Source organism: Dunckerocampus dactyliophorus, chromosome 4, assembly GCF_027744805.1.
Source record: "Dunckerocampus dactyliophorus isolate RoL2022-P2 chromosome 4, RoL_Ddac_1.1, whole genome shotgun sequence".
In the NCBI taxonomy this organism is placed as follows: Eukaryota; Metazoa; Chordata; class Actinopteri; order Syngnathiformes; family Syngnathidae; genus Dunckerocampus; species Dunckerocampus dactyliophorus.
The window spans coordinates 26,372,536-26,388,175 of NC_072822.1; the positions used below are offsets into that span (position 1 = coordinate 26,372,536).

General features: G+C 39.4%; 1 protein-coding gene across 2 annotated transcripts in view; it reads left to right on the plus strand.

Annotated features, from left to right (window-relative positions):
- Positions 1-15,640, plus strand: part of ppp3cca (protein phosphatase 3, catalytic subunit, gamma isozyme, a) — a 46,802-nt gene that overhangs the window by 8,330 nt on the left and 22,832 nt on the right. For both annotated transcript variants that reach the window (XM_054774663.1, XM_054774664.1), the window contains exons 2-3: positions 5,609-5,806; positions 12,927-13,051. In XM_054774663.1, the coding sequence (XP_054630638.1) occupies positions 5,609-5,806; positions 12,927-13,051 (323 nt within the window). The remainder of the gene's footprint in view (positions 1-5,608; positions 5,807-12,926; positions 13,052-15,640) is intronic.

Genomic DNA, 15,640 nt, shown 5'->3' on the forward strand with positions numbered 1-15,640 from the left:
CTGTCTGTCTGTCTGTCTGTCTGTCTATCTATCTATCTATCTATCTATCTATCTATCTATCTATCTATCCATCTATCCATCTATCCATCTATCCATCTATCCATCTATCCATCTATCTATCTATCCATCTATCCATCTATAAGAAATAGATATAGCACAGTTTTCCGTAAGCCAAATGCAGGCAAGGTTGCGATGTGGTAAGCATAGTAGGGTGGATTAGATGATGTTGCATTAGCTACGATGCAAAACTCTGTTTGTGTGTGGACGGGAAAAAAGGAGCTTTTTGGTTTGTACCATAAGAAATGTTCGACATCAGCTCATGTTTTTAACCTTATTTAACAACGAAAGATGAAGGGATTTAATTACCAGTGTTGCTTTCATTTCATGCAGGAGTCATCAACAAGCATGTGCGATCAATACAACCATTCATGATGTTTCCTAGACTTCATTTAAGTGTGTGCTGATTTTAAACATAATTTACATGTCATTGAACATCTAATATTTCACTATATTGTAGCGTCGATGGGAGTTGCCGCTGGAGCCCCCAGCATGCCGTGCGGGCACTTAGTAAGTAAAAGTGTTTGTTGTTAGCGCTCAGTCGTTGTTACCCACATTGAATGGGAGTTCATTGTTGTTGTGTGTTAACTTACCTGGTACGTGTTGTTTTGCAATTCTGATGACTTGATGGTGTCAAGCTGTTTGTTGGCTTACATGTTGAAGAGCGCCTTTCGTTGTACGGGCCGGAGTTGCAATGACAGGCCATGCAGACAGTCCTATCATAATGTGTTTGTGTGTGATAGTGACAAATCGTTTTTGTGCATGCAACCACTATGAGAGAGCTGGAAAAAAGTGAGATTGCTAGCTCACTCAGCTATTTCAGTCATCTGCAGTGAAACCATCTTCATCAATTTTAGAGAGTTGGTAATGCGCATTGATGTCGCTAACGACCCGTCGGCTACTAAATCAGTTGTTGGGTAAACGTTGCAGCCCTAATGTGGAGTGTAGTGCTTATCTTGCATATTGACATTATGTTGCATTTAATGACACAGACCATATCAGGATCAAATTTAGTTAATGACCCATTCAGGTGGGCAGCACGATTGTGGAAAAATATGTGAATTGCGATTTTCTTGCTTAGAATTGAGATTGCAGTTCTGTGGGACACATACATCATGTTCAGGGACATCAAGTCAAAAGAAAAGCCAATTACTTAATGTGAGCTGATGAAGGATAGTCTGCATCAGCCATCAGGACAGTGGAGTCAACTCGCCCTGGCCAGTGAGGTTTGCTGGGGGTTGGGGAGAGCGAGGAGGAAGTGACTCCGTTTGGCTGTCATGCCAATGACAGTGCAGCGTGACTGCTTGATTACAACGGCAGCATTTGCTTCTGATGTTGTTGTTAAGTAAAATGTAAAAAAATCTTTGTCATTTAGGGATTAGTGTGAATCGAGATCTTGGTTTTTTTTTTGTTTGTTTTGTGCAGCCATAGTAGCTACCATATTTCAGATGCAGCTACCGTGGGTGTAAATGTTTCTTGTCACTCAATTCGACAGTGAAAACCAATGTGCTTTTAGTTTTAATCACAACGCTCTCAACCCTCAGCCTCAAAAGCACTTACCTTTTTTTGTTGATGGCATGAAGGATTGTGTGGGTGGTGTGTAGCAGATTACCGAAGGAAGGCAGGTTGAGGTAAGGTATATCTAGGCGGAATATTATTGATGTGGATGTGTGGGCTCCCTATTGCTTCACTCGTCATTCAGCTCTTTTGTTTTATCACCATTCAAGTATATACAGTATGTTCCTCAATTTCTCTTATCATGTGTCTATCTTTTTGCACAAGCTCTTCAACTAAATGTCATCTTGATATGTTGATAACTTAATTTTGCAATGTAAATTTGAAGACTGCATGAGTAGACTGGGTTGAAATGCTGAAACAGATACAGTGGTACCTTACAGCAGCCCTACGAAAACGAAACTTATGAAAACTAAAGCATTTTTTTCCCATAGGAAATGTCAATCCAATTCATCTGTTATAGACACCCAAAAATATGAACAATAATACATTTTATAGAAAATGGTTCTAGTTTTACATGCAGAAAACAATGCAAAATAACTATAGATGATGAATTAACACACTTGTTGGTGAAGAGGAAGGAAAGGGAGAGATGGCTTTGTCGGGCCGTCAGCTTTCACTGGATCGGTTCGCAGCAGAGTGTGAAGTGGCTAGCAGGAGAATCAGCACCTTCAAGTCCAAGTCCGTGGTTCTCGCTCGGAAAAGCCGTCTGCGAGTCCAGGATGAGATCCTGCCCTAATTGAAGGAGTTTAAGTAACTTGAGGTCTTCTTCCTGAGGGAAAGATGAAATCGATTGGTGCGGCATCTGTAGTGATGCAGACTCTGCATTGGTCTGTTGTGGTGTAGAGGGAGCTGAGCTGCGACGCAAAGCTCTCAGTTTACCGGTCAATGCACGTTTCCACCCTCAGCTATTATGAGCCTTCGGTAGTGACCGAAAGGACAAGATTACAAGGGTACAAGCATCCAAAATTTGTTGGGTGGCTGGGATCTCTTTTAGACCGTAGTCACGCTAGCAGTGGAATGAGCCAGAATGCCATCAGAATGAAAAATTCCTGGTTTATTACTGGATATTTGAAGTGCAACATTTAAAGTTACGTTTACCTTCATTGAAGATGTGATTCTTGATGTGACTGAAAACAGGAAGGTGGTTGGTGGTTGAGCTCACTGCCACCATGTGGGAACAGTCACGTCCTCAATGAAGGTAAAGGTAAGCTTAAATGGTCATTTATCCCTTTCAATCGTTATTTATATACATTTTGAGTTGTTTTATGCATGTAAAGTTGTGACGTAAATTTTTTATGTTAACCGAAAAACACACTAACCGGGGTGGACGCTAACCGAGGTTCCACTGTAATTGTGATTAATTAATTATAGTCCTAATTACTGTAGTTTAGTGCATTATTTTTAATGACATTATTTTATTCTCTAACTTTATTGTTTTCTGTATGCAAGTTGCCTTTTTATAAAATCAGTTTTTACGCCTTGGGCTTCTTGTGCTTGACTTGTTGGTAAGTGGAAATGGTTGGTCACACCCGTAAGTGGACATTGATTGGCTGTGTTTGGGGTTGTTTAGCATAAGCTATATTCCCATTATAGTTGGGAGGGCTAGGTGAGGAGCGGTGAAAAGAGAAATGAAAAGGAGCATATGAGGGTTGTCGGTCCATGGATCGGAGGATTCGCCCCAGCTGTGTTGCAATAATCAGAGATCACTGGACCTCAACTAGTTCAGTGTTTAATATTGGTATTGCTCAAAAAAGTTTTTGTACTGTTTTTTGATGTGCTCTTCAACGTCATTGCTTTATCTTGACCTGATGTGTTATTTTATTTAGATTTTGTAATTATTTGGTTCGATTCTCCCTTGGGCATTTCTGTGTGGAGTTTGCATATTCTCTTCGTGTGCGCGTGTGTTTTCTCCGGGTACTCCGGCTTCCTCCCACATTCCCAAAAACATGCATGTGAGGTTAATTGGCGACTCTAAATTGTCCATAGGTATGAATGTGAGTGTGAATGGTTGTTTGTCTATATGTGCCCTGCGATTGGCTGGTGACCAGTCCAGGGTGTACCCCGCCTGTCGCCCGAAGTCAGCTGGGATCGGCTCCAGCATGCCCCCGCGACCCTAACGAGGATGAAGCAGTATAGAAAATGGATGGATGGATGGATTTTTACGTGAGATTAAAAAAATGTATTAATTAGATCAATTCATTACAGATCACAATTAATCTCCATTTTTTTAATCACTTGACAGCACTATTTGGCAGTCACAACTTTATTTGGCCCCTTTGTTGGTTTGATGAAACAAGCGATGCTATCAAATACAACAGTTTGTTACACGCAATATTGTAGAGAACAGAGGCATTATTTTGTCTAAAAATTTTGTCAAAAACCGAATCATACAAAACCCGGGGTGTTGGAAAACCGAGGTTTGAATGTACAGGTACTACTCAGAAAATTAGAATATCTTGAAAAGGTTGTTGTATTTCTGCAGTTCAACTTAAAAGGTGAATTTGACATATTATGTAAACAAATAATATGCAAATCAATATATTTCAAGTTTTTATTTCTATGGATTTTGCTGATCAGGTCTTGCAGCTTAAAAAAACTCAAATTCAAAAACTCACAAAATTAGAATATTACATAAAGTCAATGTAAAAAAAAAAAGGGTTTTAAATACAAAAATGTGAGGCCTCCAAAGCTAAACTCTTGCACCTGTATTTAGTACTTGGTTGAGGCCCCTTTTGCCCGAATAACTGCCTTTATCCGGCGTGGCATGGATGCTATCAGTTTGTGGCATATCTCAGGGATTATGGAAGACCAGCATGCTTCAGTTGTTCTTTATTGTTTGGTCTCTTCCCGTACAGTGTTCTCTTGACAATGACCCACAGATTTTCTATGGGGTTCAAGTCAGGTGAGTTTGCAGGCCAATCAAACATGGTAATCCCATGGTCGTTGAACCAGGACTTTGTACTTTTACCACTGTGAGCAGGTGCCAAGTCCTGCTGGAAGATGAAGTCTGCATCTCCATAAAGCTGTTCTACTGAAGCAAGCATGAAGTGCTCTAAAATGTCCTGGTAGACGGCTGTGGTTATGTTTGACTTCATGAAGCACAGAGTACCAACACCAGCAGCTGACATGGATGCCCAAGTCATCACAGACTGGGGAAACCTAACACTGGACTTCATGCATCTTCTATCGTGCTCTTCTCCAGTCTTCCTCCAGACTCTGGGACCTTTGTTGCCAAATGAGGTGCACAACTTGCTCTAATCAGAAAAGAGGACTTTTACCCACTGGGCAACAGACCAGTCCTTCTTTTCTCTTGCCCACGGAAGGTGCCTCTGGCGTTGATTACTATTGAGGAGAGGTTAGACAACAGGAATTCGACATTTGAAGCCCATGTTCAGCATCCGCCTGCGTGTTGTTTCTCTTGAAGCAACAACTCCAGCATCGGTTCACTCCTTATGAAGTTCCCCCACTTTTGAATGGCCCTTTCCTGACCACCCTCTCCAGCCTGCGGTCATCTCTCCTGCTTGTACACCGTTTTCTACCACACTTCTTCCTTCCACTTGATTGTCCACTTTCAATTTTCATTGACTTTTAAGTCAATGAGAGTTTTCTGCACAACTGTCAGATCAGCAGTCTTCCCCATGTCTGAACTCTTCGCAGCCAACCTAAGACAGACTTTTGAAAGGCTCAAGACCCTTTTGCAGGTGTTTTGGATTACTTGCCTGATTAGAATTTGACTCTTTGAACCTACAAAACTGAAGCTTTTCACAGTATTCTAATTTTCTGAGTTTGTGGGTTTGTGGTTTTAAGAAGATGAAAATCTTAATCAGCAAAGTTACAACAAGGAACTGCTTGAGAAATGTCAATTTGCATGTAACGGCTCAATAAAATTAGTTGGTTTCATCTTTTATGTTAAATTGCCAAAATAAAACAACTTTTACTTGATATTCAAATTTTTTGGGTAGTACCTGTATTTGGACTATTTTAACAATGCTTTTTAAAATTGAAACATAACAATATTTATCTCTCTCAACAGCTGTGCCATACCCCCCACAACATAAACTGACAATAAAAGAGGTGTTTGAAGATGGCAAGCCCAATGCAGAGCTGCTCCGTAACCACCTTGTCAAGGAGGGTAGGGTGGAGGAAGACGTGGCTCTAACAATCATCAATGACGGCGCCGATATCCTTCGCCAAGAAAAGTGTATGCTGGAAGTAGAGGCACCTATTACAGGTATTGTGATCAGGATGATATACGGTAAATTTATGCTGGCTGGTCCGCACTTGGTTTTGGGTCAACTGGTACTATTGGGTTCTTGTTTCTTCTCATATTGTATTTAAACTAAAAACTACTGTACTGTAGCCTGGTAAGTTTCGCAGAAAATGACGAAAGTTATATTCACACGTCCATACACCAATTCTCGCACTCCCGCTGACCAGAGAAAAGAGCTACTGTATGTCATGTGGATTGTTGATACACACTTGGATTTTTACAGCAGCAAGCCAAATCATTAGCCACGTTTACAAACCCATCAGCTGATTGGACATGGGAAAGAAAACTGGCCCGTGGGCCATTTTGTGCCGCATTTAAAAAAAATTGGCCCTCAGCATAGTGTAAAAATAAAATGAATTCAATATTAATTAGATGGGTTATTAGATATTATACTAATTTGCTTTGTTACCTATAACACAAATATGTTTTATTTGGATAGCTGAGCTTATATTGACTTACACTAGGGCCTGTCACAATAAAAAATTTTGCTTGACTATAACTGTCCTACAAATTATTGCAGATAAACGATATTATAGTCAACACTATTTTCAGATTTTTTTGATTGATGTAATGATAATATTTGTATGTGATATTGTAAACATTATTTTGAGACTATTTTTTAATTGATGTGATGATATATGGCATAATACTGCAAGTACACCGTATCAAAAGCAATAAACTTTAATTTATCGTGACTATTTAACCTTTTAATTGGAATGTCAAGAGATTTTATATAAAATAAACACACAAACAACGCAATAAAACAAGTCCCAATGAAAATAAAATGGACTCTGTTTTTTTTTTTTAGCAAAAATTGCACTTAAATAAAATTGCAAAAAAATTGCAATTACATAGAAATCCCAATCAATCACAATATTTTGGATTTTGAATCAGTGTCACTTAAGTTTTTGTCTGAATATTGAGAAAAAAATGGAGAAGTAACCCAGAAACAGTCTGAAGTTCAAATTTTGTGTTAATGCAAACGTCAGCTCATTTGCATATACGCTTCCTTGATTCACTTTTAGCAATATTGTGTATGGAATAAGCTGTTTACGTGAGGTGTTATACTTTGGGAATCACTGAAACGTGAGTTCCACTGTTTTGTATTGTTTATTTAATTGTCTTTGTCACTACCTTCTTCATGTCACAAAATGACGACACGCAAACGGGCTGAAATTGACATCAGATCGTGTTTTATACACAACAGGCATGCAGTATTCAATCATGTAGCACACGACACACACAGCTGGCAAGTAGTGCACTCGCTAGCGCGTAGCGCGCCTCTCCTCACAAGGACAAAGACACTGAATGACTGACAGGAGGGTTCACTCGCTCCATTCATCCCGCTATAGAACCAACACACCCAGGTATTGAGACACGCACGGAGTGAAACCTCTTGTCATCCAGCATGTTTCGTAGAGAGAGAGAGGAGGAAAACAAACACGCATGCACATGTCAATATATCGAGGTTGGCAAAATTATGTTGTTTGTTTTTACTTATCATGCGGTTAATTGATTTATTGATTATCATATCAGGGCTACTTACACTGGATTGTTTCTTTCATCAGGGGTGCTATCCTACCTTATAATCAGTAAAATTAAAAAAAGGGAGCTGATTGATACATGACATCGTCATGTTAAATATATTATACAGAAGGTCCTCATGTTATGAATGAGTTGTGTTCCTACACTGTGGTGTCTAACTGTGAAGTCCTAACCCTAACCTAAATTACAGTAAATGTTTGTTGCGGTTCATTGGTTCCAGACCCGGTCATGATAAGTACATTTCTACGAAGTCCTTATTTATAAATTGAATATATTTGTAGGTAGGCCTGTCACGATAATCAATAAATTGATTCATCGAACGGTAAAAAAACCCAAAGTCGATCATTTTGCCAGCCTCGATAAATTGACATGTGCATGCGTGTTTGCGTTCCTCTCTCTCCCCTTTCTCTTGACGGCACAGGCTGGATGACAACAGGGTTCACTCTGCATCTTTCTGGGCGTGTTGGTTCTCTATTGGAATGAATGGAGAGAGCCGTTAAGCCTCTGTGTCCCACTAGGTGGAGGCGGGGCTGCTAGTGAGTTGACCAGGTTAGCGTTAGCACAAGTTAGCGTCGTGGGCTAACTTGAATATGAATGAAGGCACAAAAGCGATGCTTTCTAATTGAAATGCCATAGCCCCAATGTGGGAATATTTCACTTTTAAACAGAATGAACAGGGTGAGCGCATGAACACAGACGAACTGATATCGCTACCACTGGAGGCGCAGCAGAGCCTTCGTCCTGACAGTCAACGCTTACTGAGGCGTTTGGTGGGCAAAGTAAATACAGTATAAACAAAACAGCACAAAATGGTGCTCACTCACTACCACTACTAGTGACTGTCGGTCACTACATGTTAAGCCTTCCTGTATAGGAATGATACCCAGTGTTCATTATTATCAAGTGCAATTTTCTTTACAGAGACTTGATACTCCATTTTATTTGTTGTTTTTATTGTTGTGTGTACTTTTTATTGGAGTGTTTTTTATCTTAATAGAGACAGAGACAGAGTCTATTTTTTGTTGTTTTTGGTTATGATTGTGATTTTTATTTCAGTTAAATTTTTGCTAAAAGCGACAGAGTCCAATTTATTTCCATTAGGGTTTTTTATGTCTTTTTTTTTATTTAATTGATTATATTGTTTAATTTATTTCATTTAAAAGATCTTGACATTCCAATTCCAATGTTAAATACGCTTGCGAAATTAAAGTTTATTGCTTTTGATAGGATGTACTCACATTATTATGCCATACCTGTATAATTAATGAAAAAATGGCCTCAAAAAATAATATCAATATCGATTATCAATATAATAATATCGATATAATAATTTGTATGACAATTATCGTCTAGCAAAATTTGTTATCGTGACTCAAAGATACGGCAGTTATTGTATGTGTAGTTTTAAAGAGTTTTCTTCTTTCTGACTGTCTGTGAACATGACACGTCCTGACTCAGTCGACAGTTGCCTGTTTGGTTTTGGCAATAAGGACATTGTTACTCGACTGCCTCTTTGTCATCCTTACAATATCTGGGTGGACGTTACAATACAATCTTTATCCTGAATGATTGTCTCAGCAGTCCAGTGTTGAGAGTAGTGTGGCTCAGTGTAAGCCAAACATAGTGTATTCTTCCGCTGTAACTAGTTCTCGGGTGAGTCTCGTGCTCACCGGCCAAAGCAAGTTTTGTATTAATTTATGGGAGCGTGTACATAACCATGAAGCACCGTAAACTGAGGACCACGTGTACATATACAGTATTATAGTATTATACATTGAGTAATCACTGCAACAGACATGGCACTATCCAATTATTGTCAGCAAGGTCGCTGGCCCTCGCTCATTTCTTATTGCTGACTTCTGCTTGGCCTCAGTCCAGTATACCTCCCAGCCTGCCAGCACTCTAATCACTTCAAGGCTTTTCACACGATAAAACTGCAGTTATAGTAGTGGTATTTTACCTGAATCAACTCTCTCTTTACTGTTATGTAGGAGTAGCCTTAAAACACAGCCGTTTACAACAGATGACAGCGTAGGGTGTGCTTTGAGGCAGTACAAAAGGGTGGCTGGGTTTCTATTTACACCTGCTTATCTACTGTAAATATCTTGCAAAAGTATCGGCTTTCGTATTTGTAAGGCCATCTGCACAAATCTTGTCTACAGTGCTGCATAATTGTGATACACTGGCGTTATGTAAAGTCCAGCGTGATGTCTTAAATATTCCATCCCTCCATCCGGAACCTTCAGATAATGAAATAACTCGTAAATCATAGGTGTAAGAAAGTTTCATTATTTAAAAAATGTCTACATTTGACCTTGTAGCCTCAAGAAAAGCCTTATACTATCAATTACACTAAATAATTTAGAAAAGTATGTTTTTAAAGTATCTGTAAACAGCAGATCCCTGCTTTGAAAATGTACGTACTGGTAAGAATACAATATGACATTCTTGTCGTGTTATTAATAAACACTGCATGAGTCCAGCTGTAGTTGTAGCTGTAGTCTATATACGTTTTTATTATCTTCTTTGTGTATGGTCTGTTGTCCTTCAAATTGTCTAGTGAGTGTATATACACCTGGAATGTTCTGAGCAGAAAACACAAAATCACATTAACAGCAAACATTCATAAAAGTTAATATTTGCCAAGATAATAAAATGTACATGATGTCCACAAACAATACTACGTAACTCGATCCTGTCCATTTCTGTAAATAATCATTTATAGTGCATAAGTATAGTGCATAACTATTTCACAGTTGCAAGTACAGTCAAACCTGTCTATAGCGGCCACTGAAGGGAAACGGCAAAAGCGGCCGCTATAGACAGGTGGCCGCTATAGACAGGTTGGTGGCCATTTTGAATTTGTGCGCACACATATTAACATGTATTCACAAAAAGACTGGAGCAAAACCAAGAGACATAGGGGAAAACGCTCTGTTGACACAAAAACAGGTAGGTAAATCTAGGTAACAGCTCCGGTGAGGAAACTAGTAATACCTGTATCAATAACAACAATGAACCAGCGCCGCACATTCGACGGCGCTGGCCTTTTATCCGCCACAAATGTTAATTGACCGCAGCTGCGCGGCCACCAGGCATGAAGCGGCTGCCTCTTCCTCCCCGGAGAAGGCACAGCCTGCCAAATAAGAGCGCAGGACAGCGGACGCTCCCTCCTGTCCTGCAGAACATCACAAATTTCCATCTTTGATTTTAAAAGCAAGAAATACAAATTTTAGTGAACGAGCCCGAGGATATATGTACAGGATACGCGTTAAGCAGTCATGAATGGGCGTTGCGTGAACAATTGAGTGCGGAGGACGTGCGAAGATCATCGTAAACTAACAATACCATCGCTCCTTTCTTACTGAATGGGCTTCTAATCTCTAATTAGTCGGCAATTAAGTGATATTTTAGATGTTTTATTCAGGTGTTTTGGCTATTTTAGAATCTATTCACGGCATTGCAAAGTGGGAAGATTACCGTTTTGGCCATCATTGAATCTTTTCAGGGTGGCATTGCAAAGTAAGATGACGGCTTTTTTATGTCGAACTAGGACTCAATAATTAAAGTCTACACATGACGGCTTCATTGCTTAAAAAACAAAACTTTTTCGTGCATGAAGCTTCTGCTTGAGTCGGCATTTTGGCCGCTATATGCAGTCAGATATTGACCAAGGGATACAAAATGGATGGCCGCTGGCCGTGTTAGACAGGTGACCGCTATACACAGGGTCTATAACACGTAAATTTTCAGCGGGGGATTTTTTTTTCAGTGGCCGCTATAGGCAGGTGGTCGTTCTATACAGGTGGCCGCTAAGACAGGTTTGACTGTATTAGTTAGATACTGTATAAGTCAAATTGACAAAGTCTAACAACTGAAGTAAAATAGTGACATATTTACTTACAAAGAAAAAAAGCTTCATGCATGAGGCTGTCTGCATACTTGTACAGCCCCGGTATAAGGATCTCTTTCTGGGTAACAGAGCAGTGAACACCACGGTGGTCGATCAAAATTACGGTAGTCGAGGTCTCGTATTTTAACACAAATGTCACACTAAGCTTTACATATATGGCGTTACATGTTCTAATGAGTAAATAAAGCTATACTTCTGCTACAAGTCACTCTCTTTTTCCTTCGCGTAGCACCGCTGTGTTGAAATACCGTATGATTTCAGAGCTGGGCATGCAAAAGATCTTGGGATATGGAAGGCCTGTAAGGATAGCCACAATGAACACTTGGAGCTAATGGTAGTAGAGGACACATATATCAGCCGTGTTTTCAGGACCCTTGGAGATTTTTGGAATTGGGACAGCCTTCGTGCAATGCAATGATGTCATGCACCCTGCAAATGCACTTGAAGGATGCATGCCCCGAAATGGGACACAGCTACAGTTATGCCACAAGTATCTGCTTTTCTTTTGATCATGGCTGAAAAATAACCCACAATGGAGCCAAAGAATGAGGAAGTGCAAATGTATATGCATTTAAAAGTGTTGTCTGCATGTAAAACGAATTGTAAAACTAGAAAAAAGTGTTTTAACATTTTTGGCCTTTTAGAACAGATTAATTGGATTTACATTATTTCTTATGGGAAAAATTGTACGTTTCGGTTAGAGTCGGACCTTCTGGAATGGATTAATGACGCTAACCAAGGTTCCACTGTATTAGATTAGATCCAGTTCCAGAACACTCCTCTTTTCTCATCAATTGCCATTGTTTGCGACACAGTCCAGGTGTAAGCCGTAAATATGCCTCACACACTTGAAACAGATTTAAAGTATGAAATGTATAGGTACTCACCACTAATGAATGATAATCAACAAGCCAAACAAACGTTTGCATCTCACTGTATACAACGATGGTACATTCAATGACTTCCGAACAAAGTGCAAAATCTCAGCGCTTGTGCGCTTGAAAACGCCAGGGAAGCATAAAGATGGGCTTTTTAACAATGTTACATGTATGCTGTACATTTTGCCTGCATTATTCATCATTATTTATTTATTATTAACTTAGGGCAGGGGTCACCAACGTTTTTTCTTGCGAGAGCTACTTTTAGAAAATGAAAATGGCCACAAGCTACTCATTTTTGTAGAAATGATTTTCATACCTTATTTCAACCCAAACAGATCAAATATGCTTGTTTTATCAAAACATTCACAAAATGCTGGTATCCACAACTCACATTTTATGTTTCAGAATACATTTCTTTCTAGTGTTCTCACATTATTAACTGAAAACCTGAATGAAAAGCAGGCCTGCGGGCGCCTCATGTGGTCGTGGGGCACCAGGTTGGTGACCCCTGACCTAGGGTAAATGAGATGTGTTTTCTGCGGGAAAAAAATACCTATTTTTGTAGGAAAAATGAATATATATATATATATATATATACATATATATATATATCGAGAGAGAGATTTTTTTCTTCTTTTAATCAAAAATCCGTAAATTTGCCAGTGAATGCTAAATTGTGACTGTGCAGGGATCCACTGTAGCACATTATCTAAGTAACTCCAGCGCCTTGATGTCTTTCCAGTATGTGGTGATGTCCATGGGCAATTCTTTGACCTCATGAAGTTATTTGAAGTGGGGGGATCACCCAGCAACACGCGGTATCTCTTCCTCGGAGACTACGTAGATCGAGGATACTTCAGCATTGAGGTAAGTTATATAATTTTCTTGATCATTATCACTTATCGTTAAGTTATAGTGTGCTCATATCGATAAATGTAAACAAAAGCCTCACTTCTGTGCTACTTTGAAGATCTTGCATCTGTGCTTCTTGGCCAAATGGGTTTTGCTGCCTGAAATTCTATTTCGGTGGCAGCTCCAAAGGGCACAGTTCATACATGCTGATTGGAATGGTTAAAAATAAGACAGAGGGTTCGGAATAGAGAGCTGCAGGCTGGGTGTAGCAAGTGGTCTGTAGTGGCCTTGGTGAGAGTCATGGCTGGAGGGTGGCAACGACACTAAGCGTGGATTCATTTTAGGTGCAATGATGACCCACTTTCATGGGTAAAAGGATATCAAGCATCTATAGAAGCCTCCCAAGATATTCCTGAAGTATCCTATTATAGGTCTAAATATAAAGTTTCATGGTCGTATGTATTTACACTGCCATCGTGCCACAGGACAATCTCATCATAGTTAGCAAAAAGGTTGATCCTGTAGAGCTGCTTCTGTGAAAGTTATTATTATTAATGTGGTGGTTGGAGTATAAATCCAAATACCTTTTGACCAATGGATTGGATGGCAGACATTAAATAACATGCCTATAGTCTTTACACTGGTATTACCCAATGTAGTAGACATAATAAGAAAAAATAAGCATTTAATACATAAATAAGACTCATGGTCGTGTGTGTTTCTGTATATGTGTTCCTGTGCTAGGGGGTGTTGAGTGGGGGGTGGACAAGAATTGGCATCGTGGGTTCAGAGGTTGAGTTTTAGCTTGGCGTGGCTTACATACAGCACAGTAACCCGTGTTAAGGATCATTGTGCCTGATAATTCAAACCTGCAATAAAAGCCTGTTGTTCAGGCGATCAAGTTTGCTGCTTATGTGTTTCATCAAACATTACAGCGATATTGCTGACACCTAGTGACCAGAGTAGAATACTACATACCTTTACAGCATTGTGGAATGCGTCTTTTTATATTTGTATTTTAATTTAGCCATATTTATGCTTGAAAATGCCTAATTTAGGCAAAACATGCATACTATTTGCTTAAATATTCTTTTTAATGCATATTTTCATTTTGAATTGTAATACAATTTTAAGGCCAGGGCGTATTTCTGAAAAACCATGACAAAAAATTCAAAGCGCAAAGTGGCAAGGGATTAATGTACTCTCAAAAGTATTGGAGTCACAAAAGCAGTCAGCGACAAGAGCCAAAGCAGATATCATTTGTAGACACAAAAAAATGTTACCAACTGCATGTATGAACAGTTTCTACCAGTAACGGCGTTATCTTTCTTGTTGAGAAACCCACACAGCTAAACGGGCTGAAATGACCGTCATCGCCCCTCGGCGCTTTGGAGGCATTTCTCCAACGATAGAATTAGAGCTACTAGTGCATGTAAACTGGGATTTCATATGGAAGTGTGAAAAATAGAGAGACACAACTATTTTGGAAATGCGACTGTTTTAGTGTATGTAAACGTAGTGAGTGGTGCCCGTGTTGTCTTTTAGACCGATTTTTGCACTTAAGGAAGCATCAAAGTCAGGATGCTTTTGACCATTGAAATCCGTGCACCCACGAGCACACAAGTGGGCAACTTGATGAAACGAAAATATATTATTTACATTTCTTTTGTCTTTATTACTGCAGTAGTCAAGAAGTGAATACGCATCACAATTACTGCGTTCATACATTGTATATCTGCAGAATGACAGTATTTGCACTTTGTAATAGGACTGAACGTTCTTTTTTTCCTTTCACTAATGGCCACATAGCTCACTTAAGAAATGATAAGCAAACGAAGCGAATCTGAATATAAGGATGTGGTTGCCTAGGTAACATAAAGTGCCCCTTGAAGTACTATTATACCTTTGCTGGAACGCCTTTCAGAGCAAGTGAGTAACCCATCTTCTTTTCATACTTGGCAATTTAATTTGTCTTTGTATTGTAAGTGGGTGTGAGCACATATTGACTGGCCTTAAACTGAGACAGCCAGATATGAATGACTCGTTATGCTGGGGCTTTTCATAAACAGCCACGTCGAGAGGAAAGAACACATAATGTTCCGTTGGTTCCCTTTCTTTTTACTATGTCATGTTTCATGTTTTGTCTTTTATTGACAAGCTACATGGTCACACACATATGATGTCACGTTATTTAAGAAAATGATGCAGCGATCACTATCCCGCCTACATGTTCTGTAACGCAAGTCAATGTGGTTAATGATTTGTGCCTTGTTCCTTTGTCTGCGTCAAGGCAAACAAAAAGTGCACTGCAATGCCATTAAATCTCCATTATTAGAGTGACGGCTCACTCTCCATAAAAAATCTACTCACCCGGCTTTTTTTATGTTAAAAAAATGATACCAAGATGTATCTTTTCCACCGCCACCTCCACAACGAACAGAATTCTTAATATAATTATTCACCCTAAGAAGTGATTCACCTTAAGAACACCATGACCCAGAAACACTCCTATTATGTGCTGTATACAGGGGATCCCCGCATATATCACGGTGAAACCAAAAATAACACAAGTAACGCGTGTGGAACACACAATGTAACTGTACC